General features: G+C 44.0%; 1 protein-coding gene across 2 annotated transcripts in view; it reads right to left on the bottom strand.

Annotated features, from left to right (window-relative positions):
- LIN9 (lin-9 DREAM MuvB core complex component) overlaps positions 1-24,406 on the bottom strand; it is a 47,814-nt gene extending 23,408 nt beyond the window's left edge. Inside the window, exons 1-8 of one of the 2 annotated variants that reach the window (XM_029912983.1) lie at positions 24,374-24,406; positions 24,052-24,160; positions 20,849-20,943; positions 14,106-14,210; positions 12,798-12,931; positions 8,885-9,010; positions 1,657-1,814; positions 153-286 (exon numbers count right to left, since the gene is read on the bottom strand). In XM_029912983.1, coding sequence (XP_029768843.1) covers positions 153-286; positions 1,657-1,814; positions 8,885-9,010; positions 12,798-12,931; positions 14,106-14,210; positions 20,849-20,851 — 660 coding nt within the window. In that variant the 5' untranslated portion in view covers positions 20,852-20,943; positions 24,052-24,160; positions 24,374-24,406. The remainder of the gene's footprint in view (positions 1-152; positions 287-1,656; positions 1,815-8,884; positions 9,011-12,797; positions 12,932-14,105; positions 14,211-20,848; positions 20,944-24,051; positions 24,161-24,373) is intronic. The other variant, XM_029912984.1, reaches the window with a different exon arrangement.
- Positions 24,407-24,974: the final 568 nt, after the last annotated feature.

Genomic DNA, 24,974 nt, shown 5'->3' with positions numbered 1-24,974 from the left:
TTTGGTGTGTCTTTTTCTTGATTTATGGCTAATAGCATCTGGATTTTATTCCTGTACCATCTTTGGCTTAATTTAAATATACACATTGGCATATTTTGGAAAAAATCATTTTACATTCCAGCTAGTTTCACAAATGGGTAAATAATACTTACAAGAACTTCATAATCTGGGACTGTATGTGTTCCAAGCCCTGCCCTGTCAAAAGTTACTCTGTAAGTAGCATTAAGTGTGTCTACAGCATCTATCTGTCCAGTGAACAGTCCATCATGGACACCACGCAACCGTGCTAAGAAAGGAAACACAAATATCAAAAATATTTGAGGAAGATCGATGTTAAGAAGTCTTTTGCAAGTAAGCACTGGCAATATACAGAATACCTCGGATGGCATATTCAGTACAACACATACACATTAACGAAAAACACTGTAAACACTGTAAACTCATATAATCACTGTCAAGCTTTAATCATAATTTATCTTTACAGGTCAAATGTAATATTTAAAAAACACAATCACCACCACAGGAATCAATTTGAAAAGAATTTTTGCTTCATAACCAGTACCATCTACTACTCTGATTTTATGGAAAAAATGGATTTCTAAAAGTTTTAGAACACTAATTCTGCCCCTTTGCTCACTGCCACGGATAACAATGTATTAAGTAAAAAGCAACAGAGGGTCCTGTGGCACCTTTAAGACTAACAGAAGTATTGGGAGCATAAGCTTTCGTGGGTAAGAACCTCACTTCTTCAGATGCAAGTCAGATGCAATGTATTAAGTGAAAATTAAGAATTGTGTTAGTTAGTATGTAAGCACTAGGGAGCAAACAGCTCCAGTATGGAGTTACAGGAGACTATGGAAATGGCTACTGTGATGTTATTTTTGTTTTTATTTATTATTTGTATTGCTATAGCGCCTAGGAGACCTACTCCTGGACCAGGACCCCATTGTGCTAGGTGCTGTACAAATAAAGAACAAAAAGATGTTCCCTGCCTCAAGGAGCTTACAATTTAAGTGTAAGACAAGAGACAACAGATGGATACAAACAGACTGACCATGGAGTACAAGGAAACAATGAGACAGTACTGGTCAGCATGATAGACGGTCTCTGCACACCAGCAGCCTAACCATTGTCAAATTTTTGTAGGTATCATGGCAAAGGAGAGTTTTGAAGAGGGATCTGAAGGTAGATAATGAAGTAGCTTTGTAGATGTTTATGCGAACGCCTCCCAAGGGCGTTATATTGGTGCTTGTGTGCCTGCTCTTCAACAACAGTCAATGTTTGGACAATGACACCTAGTAATGGATTGTTTAAGTTTTAATGTTTAAAGGTCCAGATTAGGGACTGCAGAGCTATAAGTATTTAAACTGTTGTCTTTTCAGGATTTGATGAACTGTCTGGATTTTTAATAAATTCGATCACTTACAACTGACATAGCAGTAGTAATAAAATTATTAGTTATATGATGTTTACATCTTCAAACCATGCTACTTCTTTAGAAACATTAACTAATTCTCAAAACTTCCCACTGTGAATTAAGAAAGGTAAAAACATAAAATCTTCATTCAAAAAATGAAATAATTAACTTATCTGAGCTATGTGTTAGTGGGCAGTATTTACTGATATATTTGCAAAAATATTTGTTTTTAAAATTACCTGTAACTTTTGTTCCTATAACAAGTGGTAATGGAATTTCATCTGGAAGATCCTTAAATTGTGAAATATCTGCAACTTTCCGCTGTTGTAAAAGTCGGATTTTCTGCCGTTTCTGTTTTAATGCTGACCTCTCCTCCTCAAAGAATGCAGAAGAACATCTATAATACAAATAAAGTAAAACTATATATTTATAGACTCCAAGGTCAGATGGGACCATTGTGATCATCTAGTCTGACCTCCTGTATAATATAGGCCCATAGAATTCTCTAATTAATTCTTAGAACATATTTAGAGAAACATCCAATATTCATTTTAAAATTGCCAGTAATGGAAAATACACCCCGAACTTTGCTAAAAACTGTTCCAGTGGTTAAATACCCTCACAGTTAAATATTTACTCCTTATTTCCAGTCTGAAATTGTCTAGCTTTAACTTCCAGCCTTTGGAGTGTGTGCTAGACTGAAGAGACCATTATCAAATTTTTGTTCCCCATGTAGGTATTTATAGACTATAATCAATCACCCCATAACTTTATCTTTGTTAAGCTAAACAGATTGAGCTCCTTGAGTCTATCACTATAAGGCAGATTTCTAATCTTTTACTCATTCTTGTGGCTCTTTTCTGAACCCTCTCCAACTTATCAACATCCTTCTTGCATTGTGGACACCAGAACTGGACACAGTATTCCAGCAGCAGTTGCATCAGTACCAAATATAGCAGTAAAATAAAAAACGGTTACTCACCTTCTTGTAACTGTTGTTCTTCGAGATGTGTTGTTCATGTCCATTCCAACCAGGTGTGCGCGCGCACATGTGCACGGCAGCTGGAAAGTTTCCCCCCTAGCAGTATCTGTTGGGTCGGTCTGGGCGCTCCCTGGAATGGCGCCTTCCTGGTGCTCAAAATAGGGCCCTACCAAACCGCCACCCCCAGTTGTCGGACATGTGGGTATAGCCTGTCGAGACCTTTCAGGAAATGGCTGACCATACGGTTGGCAAAGACCGGCTGGCCCTCTGCACCTGGATGGAAGGCAGAGATGGCAGCCAAGTGAACCCTTACTGATGACATGGACAGTCCTTGCTGCTTGAAGTGAAGACGGTAGTCCAGTATGAGTGGCATAGAGGCGAGCGTCGGGGACAAAAGATGCTGTGTCAACCAGATTGATAATCTCTTCCACTTGGCAAGGTAGGTAGCCCTGTTGGAGGGTTTCCTGCTGCCAAGGAGGACTTGTCTAACCGTGTCCAAGCAGGAATGCTCCATGGGGTTCAGCTACAGAGCTTCCACGCTGTGAGGTGCAATGATTCGAGGTTTGGGTGCTGGAGACAGCCGTGATCCTGAGTTATTAAGTCCGGGAGGAGTGGCGAGGTGATTGGGGCTTCCGCAGACATTTCCAGGAAACATGTGTACCAGTGTTGACGGGGCCAGGCTGGAGCTATCAATATCACTGAAGCCTCTTCCCTCCGTATCTGGAGGAGCACCTTGTGAATGAGAGGGATGGGCGTGGATGCGTACAGGAGACAGCCTCCCCATGGGAGGAGGAATGCGTCCGTGATGGAGCCTGGGCTGCGATTCAGGAAGGAGCAAAACTGCTGGCACTTCCTGTTGCGTCGTGTGGTGAACAAGTCTATCTGGGGAAAGCCCCACCGTTGGAAGATTAAGTTCGAGATGTCTGGGCATAAGGAGCACTCATGGCCATGGAACGACCTGCTGAGATAGTTCTGTACCCTGGGGATGTACGATGCTTCAAGGTGTATTGAATGCTCGACGCAGAAATCCCACAACACAAGGGCTTCCTGGCACGGGGAGAGCAGCGTGCACCCCCGTTTGTTGATATAGAACATCGCTGTGGTGTCATCTGTTATGACTGATACACATCTCCCTGTCAAGTGGGCTCGGAAAGTCTGGCATGCCAGGCGCACCGCTCTCAGCTTTCTGACATTGATGTGGAGAGTGAGTTCTGCCTGAGACCAGAAGCCGTGTGTCCCGAGGTCTCCCAGATGTGCCCCTCAGCCCAAGGCTGACGCGTCCGTCACTAGCGAGAGGGATGGCTGAGGACTGGTGAAGAGGACCCCTGCACACACTACCTGCGGGTCGAGACACCACTGGAGGGAGTCGAGGACTAGGCGAGGCAGAGTCATGACCCTGTCCAAACTGTCCTGAGCTGGCCGATACACCGAGGCTAGCCATGATTGGAGAGGACGAAGTGTGAGTCTGGTGTGTTGCAACACATAGGTACAAGTGACTATGTGCCCTAGAAGTTTCAGGAAATTCCTTGCTGTGGTGGTGGGAAACTGCCCTAAGACTTAGAATGATGTCACCCAGGGCCCGAAACTTCACTTCCAGGAGGTATACCCTGGCCTGTGTCGAGTCCAACACTGCCCCTATGAACTCTATCCACTGAACCAGGGACAGAGTCGATTTCCTCAAGTTGAGGAGAAGGCCCAGTTCGTCAAACGACATTCTCATGAAGTCGACTAGTGCCTCCATTTGAACCCTGGAGCGGCCCTTGATCAGACAATCGTCGAGGTACGGGAACACCTGCACCTGGTTCCTGCGTAGAAATGTGGCCATGACTGCCATGCACTTGGTAAACACACGAGGTGCCGCTGACAGGCCAAAAGGGAGGACTGTGAACTGCTAGTGGTTGTTGCTCACCACAAACTTGAGGTACCTTCTGTGGCATGGTGTAACTGCTATACGAAAGTATGCATCCTTCAAGTCGAGGACGGCATACCGATCCCCTGGATTCAAGGAAGGGATGATGGAGGTCAAGGAGACCACGTGGAAATTCAGTTTCTTCATGAACCTGTTGAGCTCTCACAGGTCTACGATGGGCCTTTGGCTTTCGGTATTAGGAAATACCAGGAATAGAAGCCCTTACCCTTCAGCTTCTGAGGAACCTCTTCCACTGCCTGCAGTGATAGGAACGAGTACACCTCCTGTTTAAGGAGTTGCTCGTGAGAAGGGTCCCTGAAGAGGGATGGGGAAGGGGGGTGGAAGGATGGGAGGGCAGAGAATTGGAGGGAGTATCCCCTTTCTACCATGCGGAGCACCCAGCGGTTCAATGTGATACGGGCCTAAGCAGGGTAGAAAGGGGATAGTTGGGATGAGAAGGTAAGGCGGGTTGGATCCAGTCCAAGTGCTGGTGCGCTATCCTAGTTTGCACCTTCAAAAGGCCTGCTTCTGGCCGGATGAAGGTTTGGACGGGCCAGAGCCCTGGCCTGAGGACGGGTGTGGTCTTTTCCTGCCACTCCTGTTTCTCCTCCATGAGCCATCTTGCCGGTTCTGCAGTTGGTAGAACCGTCGAGGAGGTTGCGGCCTAAAATGCCTCCACTATGTAGCGGGGGTGTGGAGGCCCAGCGATATGAGGGTGGCTCTCGAGTCTTTTAGGCTATGTAGCCTTTTATCCATTTTTTCAGAGAACAGTCTCAAACCCTCAAAAAGGGGAGATCTTGAATGGTCTGCTGTACCTCATGTGGCAGTCCTGGAGCCAGGAACCCCGTCTCATGACAACCCCGGTAGCCATCACCCGAATAGCTGCATCAGCCCCATCCAGAGCGGCCTGCAGTGAAGCTCGGGAGATGAACTTGCCCTCCTCAACCAGAGCCGAGAATTCAGCGTGGGAGTCCTGTGGCAGCAGCTCTGCGAACTTAGCCATTGCCCCGCATGTATTGTAGCAGTACCTGCTGACAATGGCCTGCTGATTAGAAATGCGGAGCTGCAAGCCGCTAGTGGACTAGACATTTCTCCCTAAAAGGTCGAGTTGTTTCGCCTCCCGATTCTTTGGGGAGGGGCCTTGGTAGCCTAGCGCTCGCGTTGGTTAGCAGAATCCACAACGAGGGAATCTGGTGGAGGATAGGTATACAAGTGCTTATAGCCCCTGGACGGCACAAAATAGCATATTTTATTGTGCTTAGCCGTAGGGAGCAACAGAGTTGGGGTCTGCCACAAGGTTTTTGTGGTGTCGGCAATGGTCTTTATGAGGGGTAGCACAATACGTGCAGGTCCAGAGGGGGAGAGAATATCCACCTTTGGATCTGCATCCTCCACTACTTCCTCCGCCTAAATGCCAAGGCTCTGGGCAGCCCTCCTCAGCAATTGCTGTAGGACCCTGTTGTCCTCCAGGGTCGGGGCTACTGAAGTGCCCGTCAACGCCTCATCCGGAGAAGAAGAGGAGGAGACCTCCGCATGGAGTGGCTGCTCTCTTCCCTCCACGCCCAAGGGGTCCCGTGGCACTTGGGGATCCTGGGCTGGAGCGGACGCGAACGGTGCCGTGCCCTCGGTGCCAAGGTTGCTGAAGCTGGAACCGATGATGTCAAGGCTGTTGTTGGTGCCAAGTCGTTGGCGCTGATGCTGCAGGGGTTGGGATGGTGGCGTCAGGGAACGATGGATCTACCCCCAATCCTGCCGATGCCAACGGTGCCGGAGGCGGTAAGAAAGTGGCTCAGGCCACCGAAGCCGCCCTGGAATGTGACCCTTGGCTCCGCCCTTGGGCTTGGTGAAAAGTCCAGGGAGTCCAAAAGGGCACTGTGCTGGGGGCTGTCGCTATGTGGGCCACAGTGCCAAGTAAGGTTGCAGGTCTCAAGATGACCTGGACCACCTGCTTCTGCTCCTACGAGATCGGTAGGAGTCCGACTCCGACATCTCCGAAAAGGAGGACCATGGAGGAGTGGTACTTCAAGGTGCCGAGAGTCTGCGCCGAGGGCTCGGGGACTGACGAGGCTGCTGATGCTGTTCTGGCGCCGGGGAGCAGTGCCCCAGGGATGAGATGCCAGGATATCATTGAGGGTTTTCCCCTTGATAGTGCTGGGGGAGTGACCGATGCCGGTGACCTATTCCATCTAGGCAGGGAGAATGGTGCCACGAGCTGGAGCAGGTACCGGGCTGCCTCGAATGCCTCCAGGGTTGACGGGAGGTGTAGTTGTTGGCTTGGCCTCGGTGAGCGAGAAGGGTCTGGACTCAACCGCCCTTCCATGGAGGCAGGAGTCAACACGACTGTCTCTGGCAGTGCGGCCGAAGTAGCGTGGCCCGACTCGGGTCTCACATGGCCAGTTCCTTGGGTCTAGCTGGGGGGTGAAGGGGGTAGGAGAGAAGACGACCCCTCTCCAGCCTCCTGTTTTGCGGCACTGGCGATTGAGACTGGTGCCTACCTGTGGCATGTAAGGTGTGAGTGGAGCCATGATGGTGGCGAGAGTCCTTGTCTTTACTTGGTACCGATCCCTGTGCTGACGGTGCCGGGGCACTGTGTACTGAGGAGGAGGCAAGTGGCGCCAGGTCTGCCAATCCAGAGTCAGACTGGGGCCAGAGTGCTGCTTCCATTAGTAGACTCTTCAGGCGCTGATCTCTATCTTTCAGTGTCCTGGGGCGAAACACCCTGTAGATCCTACAGCGATCCTTTTAATGGCTCTCCCCAAAACACTTCAAACATGAAGTGTGAGGATCGCTTCTGGGCATACACTTGCCACAGACTTTACAGGCTTTGAAGCCAGGAGACTGCAGCATACCCTAGCGCCGGGATAGTGGTGGAGGGGAAACCCCCCGCCGCGCCCAAAGGAAACGTAAGAACTAAGTAAAGTACCTACTAACTACTTAATGCTAACTACAAAAACTGATTAACTATATACAGACTGCTAAATGCGCTTGTCAGGACAAGAGCAAGGGGAAGTTCCAGCTAACCATCACTGGCGGTAAGTAGGAACTGGGGGTGGTGGGTCGGTAGGGCCCTATATTGAGGGCCAGGAAGGCACCACTCCAGGGGGCGTGTGGACTGACCCGACGGATGCTGCAGGGGAAAATTCTTGTGGCTGCTGTGCACACGTGGGCGCACACACCTGATTGGAATTGACATGAACAAGCACTCGAAGAAGAACCTCTGTTTTCCTATTCAAGATTCCCATGTTTATGCATCCAAGGATCACGTTAGCCCTTGTGGTCACAGCATCACAGTGAGGAGTCATGTTTACCCGATTACCCCCTGCAACGCCCAAATCTTTTACAGAGTTACTGCTTTCCAGGATAGAGTCCCCAATGTGTAAGTATGACCTGCATTCTTTGTTCCTAGATGTATACATTTACAGTTAGCCATAACATGTTATCTGCTTGTGTTTAGATTACCAAGTGATCCAGATTGCACCGTATCAGTTATTTATCACTCTCCCAATTTTTTTGTCATCTGCAAACTTCATCAGTGATGACTTTATGTTTTCTTTCAGGTCATTGATAAAAATGGTAAATAGCATAGGGCCAAGCACCGATACTTGTGGGACCCCACTAGAAACACACCTGCTCAATGATGATTTTCCATTTTTCCATGTTTGAGATCTAACAGTTAGCCAGCATTTAACTGTCATTATAGTTTTTTAATCAAATGTTATGCAGTACCAAATCAAATACCTTACAGAAATCTAAGAATATTACGTCAATACTATTACCTTTAGCGACCAAACTTGTAATCTCACCAAAAAAAGATATCAAGTTAGTTTGACAAGACCTATTTTCCATAAACCCATGTTGACTGGCATTTATTATATTACTCTCCTTTAATTTTTATTAATCAAATCCCATATGAGCTACTCTATTATTTTGCCCAGGAGCTAAGTCAGACTGATAGGCTGATAATTACCCAGGTCATCCTGTTTACCCTTTTTAAATATTGGTACAACATAAGATTTCTTCCAGTCTTCTGGAACTTCCCCAGTATTCCAAGTCTTATTGAAAATCATTATTAATGGTCCAATGAGTTCCACAGCCAGCTCTTTTAAAACTCTTGGATGCAAGTTATTCGGACCTTCTGATTTAAAAATGTCTAACTTCATTGTCTGCTGTTTAACATCATAGTTAAACTCAAAACTGAAAATACACATATATGGAGAGATTTAAGAAGTTGTGCTGTAGAAAACAGCTTGGGCTCCATTACCAGATAACACTGGAACATGAGAGATAATTATTCCACTATTTTTCATCCTGTTTTGGAAGGGCCCAATGATCTGTAGGTTTGGCAGCATTGTATGGGCTGGCCATACTCAAATAACTTACTTGGAATTTAAAAAAAATACAATTCCTATATCCATTTCATGCATACACAGGTAAAGGCATGTTGCTTTATTCTCAATGATACCTATATTCAAAAGAAATGCAACCATATTTTAGTAAGATGATCCAGAAACGATTAAGAAAAAAATATTAATCCTCTGAAAAATGAAGTAAAATAAAATTATATATTTATTTTTACCTTCGTGGTTTTCCCATTAATCTTCTGATTTTTCCCCATTCCACTCTTGTTAATTTTCGGGTTTTCAGGTTTGGAAAAGACTCTTTCAGGCATACACAGAAATCATTATCTCCCTCAAACAATGGTCTGTTAAAACACAAGTGACACTCCGTTAATTACAAACCTGTTAACTACATCCAGAAAATGTCTGTCATGAGGAACTAAGAAATCTCCATCCTCACAAGAAATGTGTGGAACAAAGTTACTGAAAATGTTAGTGTTCCCTGCAGAGGAATTTATACTTTATCAACTTGAAATTAAGTCAATTAAAAAAAAAAAAGTGTACAAAATAGTTTTAGGAGCTATATTTGCACTTGAATCCTCCTACCAATATATATGGGTTACAATGAAATCACATTTTCTCTCTTTTTAAAATGTTTCTCTCCCTTGTTGCTGTGTGGAAAAACCCACAGAAACGGAGGCCCTGAACGTGCATTGTGACCCATGCACATGGATTGTTAAATCTGGGTGGATCCCCACCGAAGTCAGTGAGACTCCATACAAGTGCAGCAGTCCACCTGCACAAATCACAGTAAAGGAGTGAGATTTTAGAGGAAAATGAGTGACTTACACAAAAGAGGTGTGAAAATGTCTATGCACAAGGTGCTGTCATATGCACTAAGTAAATAAATTGAGAAAGAAAAATATATTTTTTATTCTAATCTCTTTCAAATATAGCATGGATTCTCAACTTGGGTCACAAATAGGTCCAAAAGGGCTGAGACTACCCTGTCTAACTACGGTTAGAAGGAAAGGATTATCTATTGTAATGTGGGGTCATGGATGGTATGAAAAAAACTGAGAACCACTGAGTTATTGTAATCTTAAGTGTTTCTTGTATCAATAAAAAGTAAAAATTTTCAAACAGAAATATGATTTTTAAATTGATGTAGCCCATTTAAATTGGATTAAAATATTTTACAATGGTTAGATTAAAATAATTAACAATGGTTGTATACTGAGTAACGTATTGGTACTTGACGAAGACATCTGTGCAATTTCTAATTCTTGCTTCATATAAAATATTTATATTAGTATTTATTATGTAAAAGAAAGGTCTAGATATCATTCATAACAAAATAGCTCATTCTAGAAAGTTTGTTAAAAGATAATTGTAGTTTTAGAAACAACTTGAGGCACTAATAAATTTACAGGATGGTCATATATCTTAGCAGTATTTATTTCAAATGGTGACAAATTTACTTTGATAATCACCATTTTCAGAGCTAGGAGACTTTGGGAATTATCTACTACGTACCTCACATTTCAGTTAACTAATGGACTGAACAATGATATACATTATTATTACTAGTATAAGCTAAAAGTTCTTAAAGGGTCATTGTCAAGGATGGTGGAATACAAATGTTACTTATGCAAAAATATAACAGTAATTTGTTCCCAGTATCCCAGTAATACATTTAACAAGACCATTTGTTGGAAAAAAACCCAACAACAACCCTGTATGCTGTGAATTTAAAGCAAATTAAATAAGCGTAATTTTTATACCTATGACAGGCATATACATAATTCTTTTCCTCTGCTGTGCCTGACTGCTGAGTTCAGAGAATATTGTCTCAACAATCCTGACAGAAGCTATTCTGATTGAACATTGGAATACATTTATGTATCCTGAACAAATGCTAAGGAAAAATATTGGTTAACAACGATATGATCTTTTAAAATAAAAAGTGGCAAAGTATTGTTCTGGCTTGTTTTCCTATGGTGGGTTGCTAGTTTCACTGCCGGGTCACACCAGTTTTTGAACAACACTCTAAGCTGCTACTGACTAATTTTCCAATGGTCTCGCATTTAGATTTGAACTGTTACAAATCTGTGATGGGAAATACAAACCACACAGTAGGCAAGAAGGGGTTAAAGAGCAGTTTTGGGCTCACGCAGCTCTGCCCCACTGCCCCTGCCGAGGTATGCCAATCTTGGAGGAGAACACCTGAATTTCTCCCTTTTCAATTCAGAAGGCCCAGCCTGGGGCAGTGGACAGACCTGTAATCCTCAGTTCCCATGACAGAGAACCAAGCTATATTGACTGTGAACACAGAAAAGCAGGACAAACAGCTGGAAGATCCAGGTGGGGCACAGAAGCTGGAAGAGCTCTTTATTTCTGTTAATTTATTTTCTCTTCCATTGTTACCTTGAGGACTGAGACTAGGGGGTTGTGAATATGAGCCCTCTGAGGAGAAGGTGGCCGCATTGTAGGAAGCGGCTCAGGGAAGAAACAAGAGGTCTGATGAGACAGACCTTAACTGCTTGCAACCACTTGCCGCAAGGGTCCCTCAGCTGGAACCTAGGGTAGAGGGAGGGACTGAATTTCCCTACAGCCTCACCATAAGGACTAGCCAGAAGACCCCAGGCACAAGGACCCAGAAGGACTATTGGACCTGGGCCAGGACTGTCAACCTGGTGTGAAGGCCTGGGACTACTGGGTGAAAACCCTGATTTATGCCAAAAAGAGTGAGACCAAAGGGGGCCACGTCACAAGGCAAGAGGGGACCCATATCAGACTTCGGCAGCAGGACTACAAAGAACAAAACCCAGCAATGCTGCTCCTAGCCACAAAGTGGCCCCCAGATGGTAAGTCACCTTGCCACAAGTGATGGAGAACGTAGGCATCTCTGCAGCCCCGCTAAAGGGTGTGACATTATGTGACATTAAAAAAAAATAAAATAAAAATAAAAATCCCTTACCCCCCTTAACAAGGTTGAGGCGGAGTCTAGAAGCCAGCCAGATCTGAACCCATTTCCAAGAGGGACAACTGCAGTTGTTGCAGCAGATAGCACAGCCGCACTGGCAGATGCAAGTGGTCCTTATCTGGCAGAGATTGATGCAGAAGGCGCAGATGAAACAACAACCCCCCAACATGACAGGGGCTCTATGGACTGTGCATATGGAGAGGTGTGGACTGTGGGCCTGCAAGCAAAGCCAGGCTCCATTCACCTGCAATTTAATGGAAGTGGTGGAGATGTTGGACTTGAGGTGTAACCAGGATCAGGAATTAGGCCCTGCAGCAGAGCCAGACTCTGGGTTCCTAATGGAGTTCCTTTTACTGTAGTAGACTAACTGATAGGCTACACTGCCTGATTGGCTGAAAGGGTGAGCAGACCCGCTCCTGAGCAGAGGTAGAGCAGTTCAGCATCTATTCAAAGGATTTACCCACAGCTGCGATAGCTCCTGCCTGGACCCACCCCTGCTCCTGTGTTGCCTTACTCCAGGTAACCCGATTCTAACTCTGGGCTCCAAGTCCTGCCTCTGGCCCTGACCTGAGGTTCTGATATCTGGCTTCTGACTCCAGCTCTGACCCTGCACTCTGATTTCTGGTTATCAACTCCTTCTCCAACTATTATACTTGACTCCAGCTCTGACCACTAGGCATAACTGCCCACATCCCGGTCACTGACAGCCAGACTTTGGTCTGCGACCAGCTGATTGGCTCAGAGAAGGTCCCCAGAGAACTATTTTTTTTTTTCTCCACATTGTGTCCATGGGTATGTGAAGTTTACTCCATCCAGCAGGTTGAGCTGACAGTAGATCTCTACTGGTAGGACTGCCCCCAAGACTTGCTTATCCAGTCATCCTATGCCAGGATGGGGAATCCTTCGTAGAAGTGTTGGGCTGATCACTTGTTGGAAGGAACCTTGGAGACCCAGGGTAGAGCTGACTTGGAACCGATAAAACTGGTAGGGCTTGGGGAAAAAGAGGATCCCAGTGAAGCGAACTCCAGCCACTCAGCATCCCCTCCACATTCTTGGGCAATCAGGAACCCAAAGGCTGCCCCACTGTGAGAAAGTGTTAATTGCAGGGAGTAACTTTAGTTTCTACAGTAATAAATAAAAATAATATATAAAGAAATAGTACGTACTTATCTATATTTGAGTAGAACCATTCATATATGCACCATTTGTGTGCTTTGGGAAGTTTGAGTAGATTACGTAACCGTAATCCAATCTTCTGTGATGCTTTCTTGTCTGGCGTTGGCATTGTTGCAGTAAACTTCTAAGCAATAAAATAAAGGAGAGGTTACTAGCAGCTGAACTTCCAAAGTGAAAATGAAAGCATTTGTAGTATTAAATGTGCTAAACAGTACAATGAATCAAACAAACAGGAGCCTTCTCAAATTCTTCAATTGTTTATTAAATATTCAGATTTCTTTAACTAGATAAGCAAAGTTCATTTTCTTGATAAAAATGAATACATTAGCAACTGCAATGTTTTAATTCAAATGTATTGTTCCATGGTTTCTTTAATTTTTATTACAAAGATAATACTAATATAAAATGGCAAAGATTATAACTATACAATAAAAAACACAACTGATGCCAAGAGCTAGCAGAGATCATGCCCCAAACTATTAGCTGGTCAGAGTCTCTACACTAGGCTTTTTTGTGAACATTTCCCACCAGCAGTTCAGCTCCAGTGGTGGTGGCACTCATATAGACAGGACTCAAGGTAACCTCTGATGTTTTAAGGTTAATCTAACTTTGCTCCATGCACGGCTACATGAACATGCTGGCTAAAGTGCTACCACCACTCAAACAACCAGAAATTTGAATGAAATAAGCATAATATAGACAAGGCCTCCTTGAGCACAGTTTCTGAATAAGTTTTTAATAACTGATAACCATGCTTGGTGTGGACACAAACCATGTTAGGTTGTGTTTGAAAACTGTTTTACAAGCTATAGTAAGGACAAGATGTTAGTTCTTGTCGTGTAGATAGGACCTATGTTTCAACAGGCAGTTACAGTGGCAACATAAGGTGTCTGCAGCTCCTGGTGGTATTTTTTTTTTTTTTAACCTCATGGCAGCTCCTACATTGCTGGGTCCATTTAGTCAGTGTTCCCCACTCTGCCTGATACAGTAGAGAGTGCTAATAGGATGAGTGTTCCAATAGTTCTGCCTGTGCTTAGGTATGGTGGAGCACCAGTCAGCATTTTCCCCGATAGACTCAATGGTACAGGATCAGCATGAACAGAGCTGTGTCGGTGAGGGACCCACTTGTGGGGAGGAAAAAGGATGTATTAATCTATTTTGAGCCACAGCCTTTACCTAGGAATAGGTCCCCCCACCCAAAATTCATAAACTTATGACGTAAATTGAGAAGAAAACACAATTTATTTTAAAGGCTTGCTTTCCTTTCTGGTAATGGTCTCTGCATAACACATACATACCTGTGGAACCATTGCAATCTTTTGATTTCTTTTGGGAGACCTTGTATTTAACTGTCTGTCTTCGTCTTCACAAAAGAGACGACTCCGTTTTGAATTTCTGAAGGGCTATATATCAAAATTAGGAAGCAACTAAATGAAAAAGCTCATTTCTTCTTTTGATATACAGAACCCATAATAACACAAATATAATCCATTTTCCTTTGCTATCTAGATACCTTGGACACTTGAAGTGCCTCCTAACACAGTTGTGGTCAAAGATCCATTCATTTAATTATTTGTTTATAAAACGTCTTTTAAACAGCTTGCCCTTGACTTAAAAATAAAAAGGAAGGGCCTTCAAACAATCTATTTATTGATTTTGATAAATTCTCATTAAAAAGCCAAGCTGGATAGAACAGTTACTTACAGAAATAAATTAATCTACTAGTATTTTTAACATGTGCTGCTGCCCAGCACTGTAATGGATGTGTCTGTGTGTATGGATGTAATGTCATCCATAATGGTGTCACACTTTAGATTATTACAAAACACTTCATGATGTTGTTTCAAGGATCACTTATGTATCAAAATATTTTGATAATTTTTAAAACTCCTACCATAAAAACTTCCCCCACACCCTAAAATGCTAAGAAACGGAGGAAATTGAACCATCATAAACAATGTTCAAATTATGTAAAGATCTAACATAAGAGGAAGGAATTTCAAATTTAAGGCTGTTCAATGCTAATTGTAACTCTTTACTGTGCTAGGATACTACAGTTGCAATAAAATTAGTGGAGGTTGCTGAAAAAAAGGTAGAAAATCATAGATTGCAAATTTGTGGCATAAAGTTTTCGAACACTTAAATTTTAGTTATTTCTTAACAAAATTTCTTCATATGTCAAAGAAAATTGTCCTAATTGAAGACTGAATGACAAATTGCAGCTCACTCTTGCATGGGAGTGATGAGTGCAAAGAGCTTCCTTCTCACACACCTTGTGACCCAATACAGGAGCCAGTCCCTGCACTCTGCCTAGCATAGGGACTTAACCCGGCTAGCTTCTCCTAGAATGCAAACTACTTACAGAGGAAGAGATTGAGCTGGATTCAGATGTCACTGATTTCCTTGGTTTTCTGACACCCTGTGCCAGATAAAGAGAGAGGCAGAAACTCGAGGGCCAATGGCAGAAAACAAAGGTTGATACAGACCAGATGAAACAACAAATTCCTCCAAGTTTTATAGGGTTGTCAACCCTCAAGGGTTGTCCTGGAGTCTCCGGGAATTAAAGATGAATCTTTAATTAAAGACTATGTCATGTGATGAAACCTCCAGGAATACATCCAATCCAAACTGGCAACACTACTATGCTGAGGCTGTATTCCAGGCCAAGAGAACCTTTCTATCACCACCTTCCACTAATGCTGACAAATCTTGCCCCAAGGAGCTGTCCAGGGCGATAAACTGTTTCCTCAATTCTGAGTGTCTAGAAGCCTGCATCAGAACAGGGCGCTGAATGCTGCGAACTATCATCATGCTTTGCTGAAAATATTGTGCATATCTGAGAAGGATTCTCAAACAGCTTGGATCTGCTTTGCCTACACTCACCAACTAATAATCCTCCCACGTGGAGTTCAGTACAGTCACTCATCGAGAAATTCTGGACACCCTAAAGGGGTCTCGACTCAAGACCCGTGAATGTGACTCATCTTTCCTGGCTTGTGAAAGAGAGGCACGAGCAACAGAGGTCTCTCATGACTGAAAGAGCCAATGACTCATTCAGGGAAGGAACTTTTCTTTCCTCCTTCAAATATGCAATAGTCTGACCAACACTGAAGAAACCCACTCTGGATATACTGGCTTTAGCCATCCACTACCCATTGTCAAACTTCCTGTTCCTGAGCAAATTCAGAGAGAAGCTAGCCACTGGCCAACTTCAAGCTTACCTAATTGAAGCTAATATTCTAGACCTGGCAGAATCTGGATTCTGGCCAGGATATGGAACCTAAACTACTTTAGTGGCAGTGATAGATGATCTCCTGCTATCAATAGATAAGAGGGCAGACATCCATTCTCATCTTTTATGATCTCTCTGCAGCATATGACACTGCTGACCATCAGATACTGCTGTCTTGCTGAAGAGAGCTGGCAGGAGTCCAACATAATACAGTGGTTTGTGTCTTTCCTAAAGGATCACACCCAATGAATAAAGCGACAAAGAGTCCTGTGGCACCTTATAGACTAACAGAAGTACTGGAGTATTGTGTACGGTTCCGGGCACCGCATTTCAAGAAAGATGTGGAGAAATTGGAAAGGGCCCAGAGAAGAGCAACAAGAATGATTAAAGGTCTTGAGAACATGACCTATGAAGGAAGGCTGAAATAATTGGGTTTGTTTAGTTTGGAAAAGAGAAGACTGAGAGGGGACATGATAGCAGTTTTCAGGTATCTAAAAGGGTGTCATAAGGAGGAGGGAGAAAACTTGTTCACCTTAGCCTCTAAGGATAGAACAAGAAGCAATGGGCTTAAACTGCAGCAAGGGAGGTCTAGGTTGGACATTAGGAAAAAGTTCCTAACTGTCAGGGTGGTTAAACACTGGAATAAATTGCCTAGGGAGGTTGTGGAATCTCCATCTCTGGAGATATTTAAGAGTAGGTTAGATAAATGTCTATCAGGGATGGTCTAGACAGTATTTGGTCCTGCCATGCGGGCAGGGGACTGGACTCGATGACCTCTCGAGGTCCCTTCCAGTCCTAGAATCTATGAATAAGTATTGGAGCATAAGCTTTCGTGGGTGAATACCCACTTCGTCAGATGCATGTGGTGGAAATTTCCAGAGGCAGGTATGAATATGCAGGCAAGAATCAGTCTAGAGATAATGAGGTTAGTTCAATCAGGGAGGATGAGGCCCTCTTCTAGCAGTTGAGGTGTGAACACCTAGGGAGGAGAAACTGCTAGAAGAGGGCCTCATCCTCCCTGACTGAACTAACCTCGTTATCTCTAGACTGATTCTTGCCTGCATATTTATACCTGCCTCTGGAAATTTCCACCACATGCGTCTGACGAAGTGGGTATTCACCCACGAAAGCTTATGCTCCAATACTTCTGTTAGTCTATAAGGTGCCACAGGACTCTTTGTCGCTTTTTTACAGATCCAGACTAACACGGCTACCCCTCTGATACTTGACCCAATGAACAGTAATGGGAAGTTGTATTTCCACCACTAGACCTTTCACTTGTGGAGTCCACAAGGATCAATTTTTTCTCCAATCCTATTCAACAAGTACATGCAGCCATCAGGTAAACTGGTCAGATGATACTGTTATGAGTTGGGAGGAACCTTTTATGGGTCAATTTAAAACTTCAAAATTAAAATCAATCTGAGATTGAGGAGTGTGAACTCACCCTTCAGTTAACATAACTGTAAGGATAAATGAATCACAAGTCCTTACCTAAGATAAAAGGGTTTTGTGAACACACCCAGGAGTTTTGTGTGAGTGGAGGGCCTTAGCTGGGTAAGTCAGTCTGTGAGTGAGTGAGTTAGTAGGCAGAACACTGAGGACCAGAGAGCTAGCCTATAGGAGCAGCTGAAAACAGTGTGTGACCCTGAATGAAACCTGGAGAGTGGTTCTTTGGCTCAGAGGTGTTGGCTGACAGAAGTGTCCTTGGTGCTGAGAGCCAAAAAAGCTATTTCCTGCTATTCAATTCCTTCTGTGTTCAGGAACAAAGTACATTCTTTGTAAATAAACAAAAACTACATCTGAGGCTTTGTCTACACAGTTGCGGTGTAGTCGCAGCTCCAGCACTGAGAGAGAGCTCTCCCAGCGCTGTAAAAAAAGCCACTCCCACAAGGGAAGTGGCTCCCAGCGCTGTAGCACTATCTACACTGCCACTTTACAGTTTTCACACCCCTGATCGAGGAAAGTTTCAGCACTAAGTGGCAGCGTAGACAAGGCCTAAGAAACACCTATCACCAATTTTTCTTTTTAACTGGAACAACCTAGTATACCCCAAATTTTTGGCTAGCCCTCAGGTCAAAAGGGGTACTAATATTAACTCAAGTGCCAGCAATATGCAGATGACACACAGTTCTATTTATCACCAAGTATGACCATACCACTATCACTAGGGCCCTACCAAATTCCTGGTCCATTTTGGTCAATTTCATGGTCATAGGATTTTAAAAATTGTTAATTTCATGATTTCAGCTATATATATCTGAAATTTCATGGTGTTGTAATTGTAAGGATCCTGACCCAAAAAGGAGTTGTGGGGTGGTTGAAGGGGTTATTGTGGGGGGGAGGGGTGGTGATTGCGGCACTGCTACCCTTACTTCTGCGCTGAGGCGGACGGCAAACTGCTTTCAGAGCTGGGCAGCTGGAGAATGGTGGCCGCTGGCCGGGAGCCCGCTCTGAAGGCAGAGTCACCGCCAGCAGCGGCACAGAAGTAAGGATGGCACGGTACGGTATTGCCACCCTTATTCTGTGCTTCTGCCTGCAGAGCTGGGCCCTCAGTCAGCAGCTGCCATTCTCTGGCCACACAGCTCTGAAGGCAGCAGTGCAGAAGTAAGGGTGGCATGGTATGGTGTTGCCACCCTTACTTTTGTACTGCTGCTGGCGGGGTGCTGTCTTCAGAGCTGGGCACCTGGCCAACAGCCGCCACTCTCCGGCCGCCCAGCTCTGAAGGCAGTTCAGAAGTAAGGGTGGCAATACTGTGACCCCCCCCAAAATAATCTTGTGACCCCCCCCGCAACTCCCTTTTGGGTCAGGACCCCCAGTTTGAGAAATGCTGGTCTCCCCTATGAAATCTGTATAGTATAGGGTAAAAGCACACAAAAGACCAGATTTCACAGGGGGAGACTGGATTTCACGGTCTGTGACGCGTTTTTCATGACCGTGAATTTGGTAGGGCCTTAACTATCACCAAGATGTCCCAGTGCTTGGATGAGATTAGCTAATGGATGAAGAACAGCTGGTTGATGGTGAACCTGACCAAGACAGAAGTTATGCTGATGAACAGAGGAAAGCATTTAAGAGTTTGCAGTCATAGTGCAGTTTCCTTTGGTTGATGGCACACACCCACCATTGGTTAATTCAGTTAATAGTTTAGGAGTCATCTTTGATTCCACACTGCTGCTAAGCTCTTGCGTAACAGCATTTGTGAGTAATGCTTTCTACCATCTTTGGTCGGCAAGGAAACTCCATCTCATCCTGGAGGAAGACAACATGATCTCAATTATTATGGATACCTTCATCACCTCTCAACTGAACTATGTTGTTGGCATGAACCCTTCAGTACTTAGGAAACTGTAACTAGTACAGAATGCTGCAGCACATCTCCTCTGCAACACAGGCTACTGTGAGCACATCAAACTTGTTCTCTGCTTTCTACACTGACCTTCCATAGAATACTGAGTCAAGTTCAAGGTCTCAGTCCTTTTCTTCTTAGGTGTTCAAGGGCCTGGATCCAGGATATCTAAAAGTTCACCTGAAGCCCCAGGATGACAATCAGGGTCAACAACTTTGCTCATCTGGTACAATGGTACTTTCCACAATAAGTGCAAAGTTCATCTGTGCAGGAGACACAGCTTCTTCAGGGACCAGCCTGAGACTGTGGATTGAACTTCCCCTGGAACTAAGGACTATCACAAACCTCATCACTTTCCATTCCAAGAATAAGGTGCATTTTTTGACCTACTATGATGGGGAGAGTGGTATAAGTATCCACATAGAATTGAACAGAATTCCTCTTAACAATACATCACTTCCCTCAAGATAAATGAGCAGTTCACTCATAAAATAAAACAAACAAACAAATAAATAATTTAGTCAGCTAGTTTCTTGTGGTAGTTGTGAAAGAAGTGGTCTTCAGGAGAGAGTTCAGAGAGAAGAGGCTGTTCTGTGTATATGGGAGAGGGTGCCATGGAAAAAGCACAGACACAAACGGTAAAGCGGACAAACAGGGAATCAAGATTGATAACACTGGCAGAATGAACTTTGCCAACTCAGAGGGGCTAGGAGACAATGCTGTACACAACAAAATAAGTAGGTTATGTAGGAAGTTGATGGTGATCACAAGAAGCTTCAACTTGATGCAATGGAGAAGATTTAAAGAGCGCAAGATGTGGTCAGATCAAAAGAAAGGGAAATCACCTTATAGGCTGCAAAACATTTCATAAAAGCAGTTTTGCTTTTTTGTTTTAAATAGCAGTTCTTTTTTAACTTAACTTCTCCCAATATTCCCCCCCCCCAAATGTTGCAGGAAACTCTACTTCTATGCATTCGTTTTTATTAGAACATCCTCCATAGAATGGCACAATAATGTAAGTGCATTATAGGATTTTCCCACCTTTTCCTAAAGCACCAATAACCCTCCACTGCCAGAGGCAGAATATTAGACTAGGCAGATCAGATGGTCTGATCAGGAGTGGCAATTCTTATGCTCTTTATAGTACAGACACAATAAACACATTCCATATAAACACTTGTAAAAAAAGTAGCAAATCATTAAAAATGGTTCATTAAAACTTGAAACTGGTTACCAATTTAATTTTCATATTTATTTATTTATTTATAAAACATGCTTTCATTTCACATTAGAGTTGTGTACGCTGCTTTACTCAAAGGATATTCACAAATTGTGAAATAAATACATTTTTAAGCAGATCACTTGATCTGTGACTATGAATGATTTTATGCCGTTACTACATGAACCCTAAACTTAATTGACTTTTTTTAATCACAAGCATATAAATATTTACTTCTTACCATTTCTACAGCAGAACCAGCGTTCTTGCTTTTCCAAATAGGTGTTTTCTGTAGAGAACTGTACTTTTCATTCCATGTGCTGGATAAACTTCCCTCTGTCATGAACAGTGACATATTATTAATGCATTTTTTAATCTAACTATTGTCGAAATGGCAGCAGTATACTCTCAAACACTACTTTAATGTTTTTTTCCCCTTCACGGTTTGTAATGCCTTCCTAAATGGCAATGCAAATGGGTTTAAAATTCCATCATCTTCAGCCAATTATGGTGAATGCCTCCACTAACCAGGCTATAAGAGACATTCAGACCATTTCTTCCCACCACAACGTTTGTCTCTCATGAAGTCCATCTAGCTTCAACTCCCTTGACACATCCATCTGGATAGCTATGTTGCAGCTACCACAGAACCACGTTGGAATACACCTCTACCCCGATATAACACAAATTTGGATATAATGCAGTAAAGCAGCGCTCCGGGGGGGCGGGGCTGTGCACTCCGGTGGATCAAAGCAAGTTCAATACAACGCGGTTTCACCTATAACGCGGTAAGATTTTTTGGCTCCCGAGGACAGCATTATATCGAGGTAGGGGTGTATAAAGCCAGTTTATACAGATAGACCTTTTAAAAATAGGTCTTACCAAGCTCTGAAAATTTTGACTCAACAAGGGCACCAGTAACAGGAAGGAGAATGAGCCAGGCCCTCTGTCTCCCCACACAAATTGTTGATCATGCATCACTAGTAAAGGAGGAGTAGGATTCTGATTCATGCTTCTATCTTCTACCACACTCCTTAGGGGGCCAAAAAATAATCTTCCAAATGTCGGAAATTCTACCTATCCGACACTAGAAAACTGAGATCCAGGAGTAATACTCCTGCACAGATGGTATCTTTAGTCACATACAAAGGAGAGGCATTTTTCTGTATATTTCCACTATTACCTTGTTTATGCTCATCAATTAGGACAGCATAATAGCTCTTGGAATATAGTTTGTTAACTTTTGAAGCACCATTTAATATACTGTGGGCCTTATATAATGAATGCTGAGGGCATTGTTTTATTACTTACATTTCTATAGGACAGAAAGATGCATTTATTTTTAAAGAAATAACAAAGGCTGGTAAATCACTGATCCGGGGGGGGGTGGGCTGTTATCCCCCAGCACACGCCGGCCCCTGGGCCAGCTAGGCTGGGGCACGAAGAGCCAGGAGCCAGGCACAGCACCCCTGGGGCAGGATTGGGGTTTCCTGCTCTGTTGTGTGAGGGCAGAGTATTGACAAAGGGTCAGATCCTCAGCTGGTGTGAATCAGCCTCCCGCGGTGTTTGCTGTGTTGCCTTACACCCAGTGGGATCTGGCCCTATATGCCCCTCCGTAGGGCTGGCTATGTGGGATTCAGCTAGCCCACTGACGGGGCTGGGCAGGAACCGAGACTGATAGGAGAGAAAGCCAGCGGATCTGGGGGATTAGCTGCCATGGCAGGGCTCCTTCCACGGGAGCTGGCAGCTTCCCTCGGCAGCGGAGGGGTTAATGAGCTGCCGGTCAGGTGCTGATGGCCCCGCTGGTGCTGTGCCATGGGGGTCTGTGTTGGCTCAGCGTGGGGCACAGGTGTGCCTGAGGCCGGGCGGGTCCGTGTCCCGTTCGAAGGGCCCGTTAGCGAGAGGCTGCTGGGGCACTGGGCTCGGCAGCCGGATTACAGCCCCCCTCGCCGGTGAACTTTCCCAGGCTGCACGCTGAGTGCTCGCTAATTAGCTCCAGCAGCGGGACTGGAGCTGAGATGGCGCTTGGCTGGTGGGGGCGAGGAGACAGCATGGCCGAGGGGGAGCACCAGCCCCTGCCACGTGCAGTTGGCTGGGCCTGGCTTTGAACAAGGGCCCTGCAGGGGCTGCCTTTGCCCGGGGCTGTGCTCTCTGCTCCTCCCCTCTGGGGGCTGTGGTGCCAGAGAAACACTGCTCATCACTGCCCCACCCTGGGCTGGTGCCTGCCCTGCCGGGGTCTGGAGCAGGTGTGTGCAGTGCCGGGGGGTGAAAATCGCATCAGGCTCTGAAAACCATGAGAGTGGCTGAAAACTGCCTCTGGGGCTGTGAGCTCGCCTGGCTCCAACTTCACGTCCCAGCCCCCAGGGCTAAAACATATTAAAGTTTGAAATGGAAGCCAGGGTTCTCCAGGATCTCTTGACTCCGGATGGATGGATCTAGACTGTTCTCAGTGGTGGCAGATGACAGAACAAGGAGCAATGGTCTCAAGTTGCAGTAGGGGAGGTTTAGGTTGGATATTAGGAAAAAACTTTTTCACTAGGAGGGTGGTGAAGCACTGGAATGGGTTACCTGGGGAGGTGGTGGAATCTCCTTCCTAAGAGGTTTTTAAGGTCAGGGTTGACAAAGCCCTGGCTGGGATGATTTAGTTGGGGATTGGTCCTGCTTTGAGCAGGATGTTGGACTAGATGACCTCCTGAGGTCCCTTCCAACCCTGATATTCTATGATTCAGAATTCAGAGAATATTTCACATCTAAATTATAATAATTTTAAGACGGATAAATATTTGGCCTGTAACTAATTGACATTTTCCCTTTAAAGTTAAGCTCTTCCAGAAGATATTTGACTATAGAATTTATTTCTTCCACAGACAGTATTCCAGCAAACATCTGGAATCCATTTTGAACATGTCAGTGTGAAATTAGTATGCTTAGGCATTCCATTTGCCATAAAATAGCTTTTAAATCTATGCTGGGAATAAAATGGTATTAGCAAAATTGTTTTTAAACAGTTTAGAACTTTTTAGGCTATAAACACAATTTGCCTAGCATGACTGCTTAGGAAACGTGCTCTAGAAAATGATTTTTGAATGGACATGTGCTGCACAATAAAACTGAGTGATCTAAATTGCCTGCACCAAAATTTAGACCCTTTAAAACTGGTTCAGTAAACAGGTTTTCTCCCCAGTGTAAATGGGGACTTTATAATACATAACATTTCTGGCACTAGGAAGAGTGGAAGGATGCTAAATGTTGATGCAATATGCATGAATAGAATTTTTCTCCAGTGTTAAAATAATATAAGCAATAGCTCTGTTGCGTTGGCCCACTAGTTATTGGTAGAAGACAGTGAGATTACAAATTTCCTTTACAATATAAATTCCATCATAAGTAAAGGTCCCACTGATAATAATCCTTCTATCTCACCCCCAAGAAAGGAAAAATTACCTCAAATTTCATGTCAGACCTGATGCCTAGGCAGTACTTAAAGTGGAAGCACCTATTTCAGAAATGGCACTCCAAAGGGTCTCATTCTCAAAAGCAGCATCCAAAGAAGCTGCAATATAAGTAGAGTTTGACTAGTGAGTACCAAACTACTCAGTCTACAGATATCTAAAATAAAACAATCAGCATATATTTTATAAAAACTATCTTCATAATTTTCCTTTGGAGAGGCTTTCTGAAACCAAAAACTCCAGTTATGATCTGAAGTCAATTTACATCTCTCATTTATACCACACCCAAAGAATACATTGTATTTATTTCTTACCTTTCAAGCTCACAAGTGCTTTTGCTGAAGAACCTGCAATTTATTTAAAAAAAAAGAAGTCCATATACATCATATTTTTCAAAGTTGGTTCACAACTGGTGCAATAGCTACATATCAATTATATATTTTTCTTCAGAAGCAGGGAACTATTCTGAAATTAACCCCTTAACTACTGAGTGGGTGAATCCAGTATGCTCTTCACACCACAATGTGCAGTATTGTGTGAGGTATGGCCCAGTAAGCATTGAAGACATATTTAAATTTTAATTATTCCCTTTAGTTTTACATCCACAATGCTCCTTGAACCGAGAGCTATATAAATGAATGTAGCCAACTCTAGACAAACTTTACTTCTGAAACACACATTTCCATGTGGATGCACATATTTGATACTGTTTTATTTAGGGCATGTAAACATTATTAGACTCACCATTTTGTGGTAGAATTAGTCTACCAAGGTTCCACGATGAAATTAAAAAAAAAAGGGGGGGAGGGGGATTTCTTTTGCTTTTTCAATCTTGGGGTACAAGTGGGGGATGATGGGATGGAAAGTTGTCTCTGTGGTGCAATGCTCCCCTCCCAGAGATCCAATAGATTCACA

The sequence above is a fragment of the Terrapene carolina genome, unplaced genomic scaffold (genome assembly GCF_002925995.2).
Source record: "Terrapene carolina triunguis isolate 2854851 unplaced genomic scaffold, T_m_triunguis-2.0 Scaffold406, whole genome shotgun sequence".
NCBI classification, from domain to species: Eukaryota; Metazoa; Chordata; order Testudines; family Emydidae; genus Terrapene; species Terrapene triunguis.
Note: the sequence above shows the minus strand (reverse complement) of the source record. Positions and strands in the feature narration are given on the sequence as shown.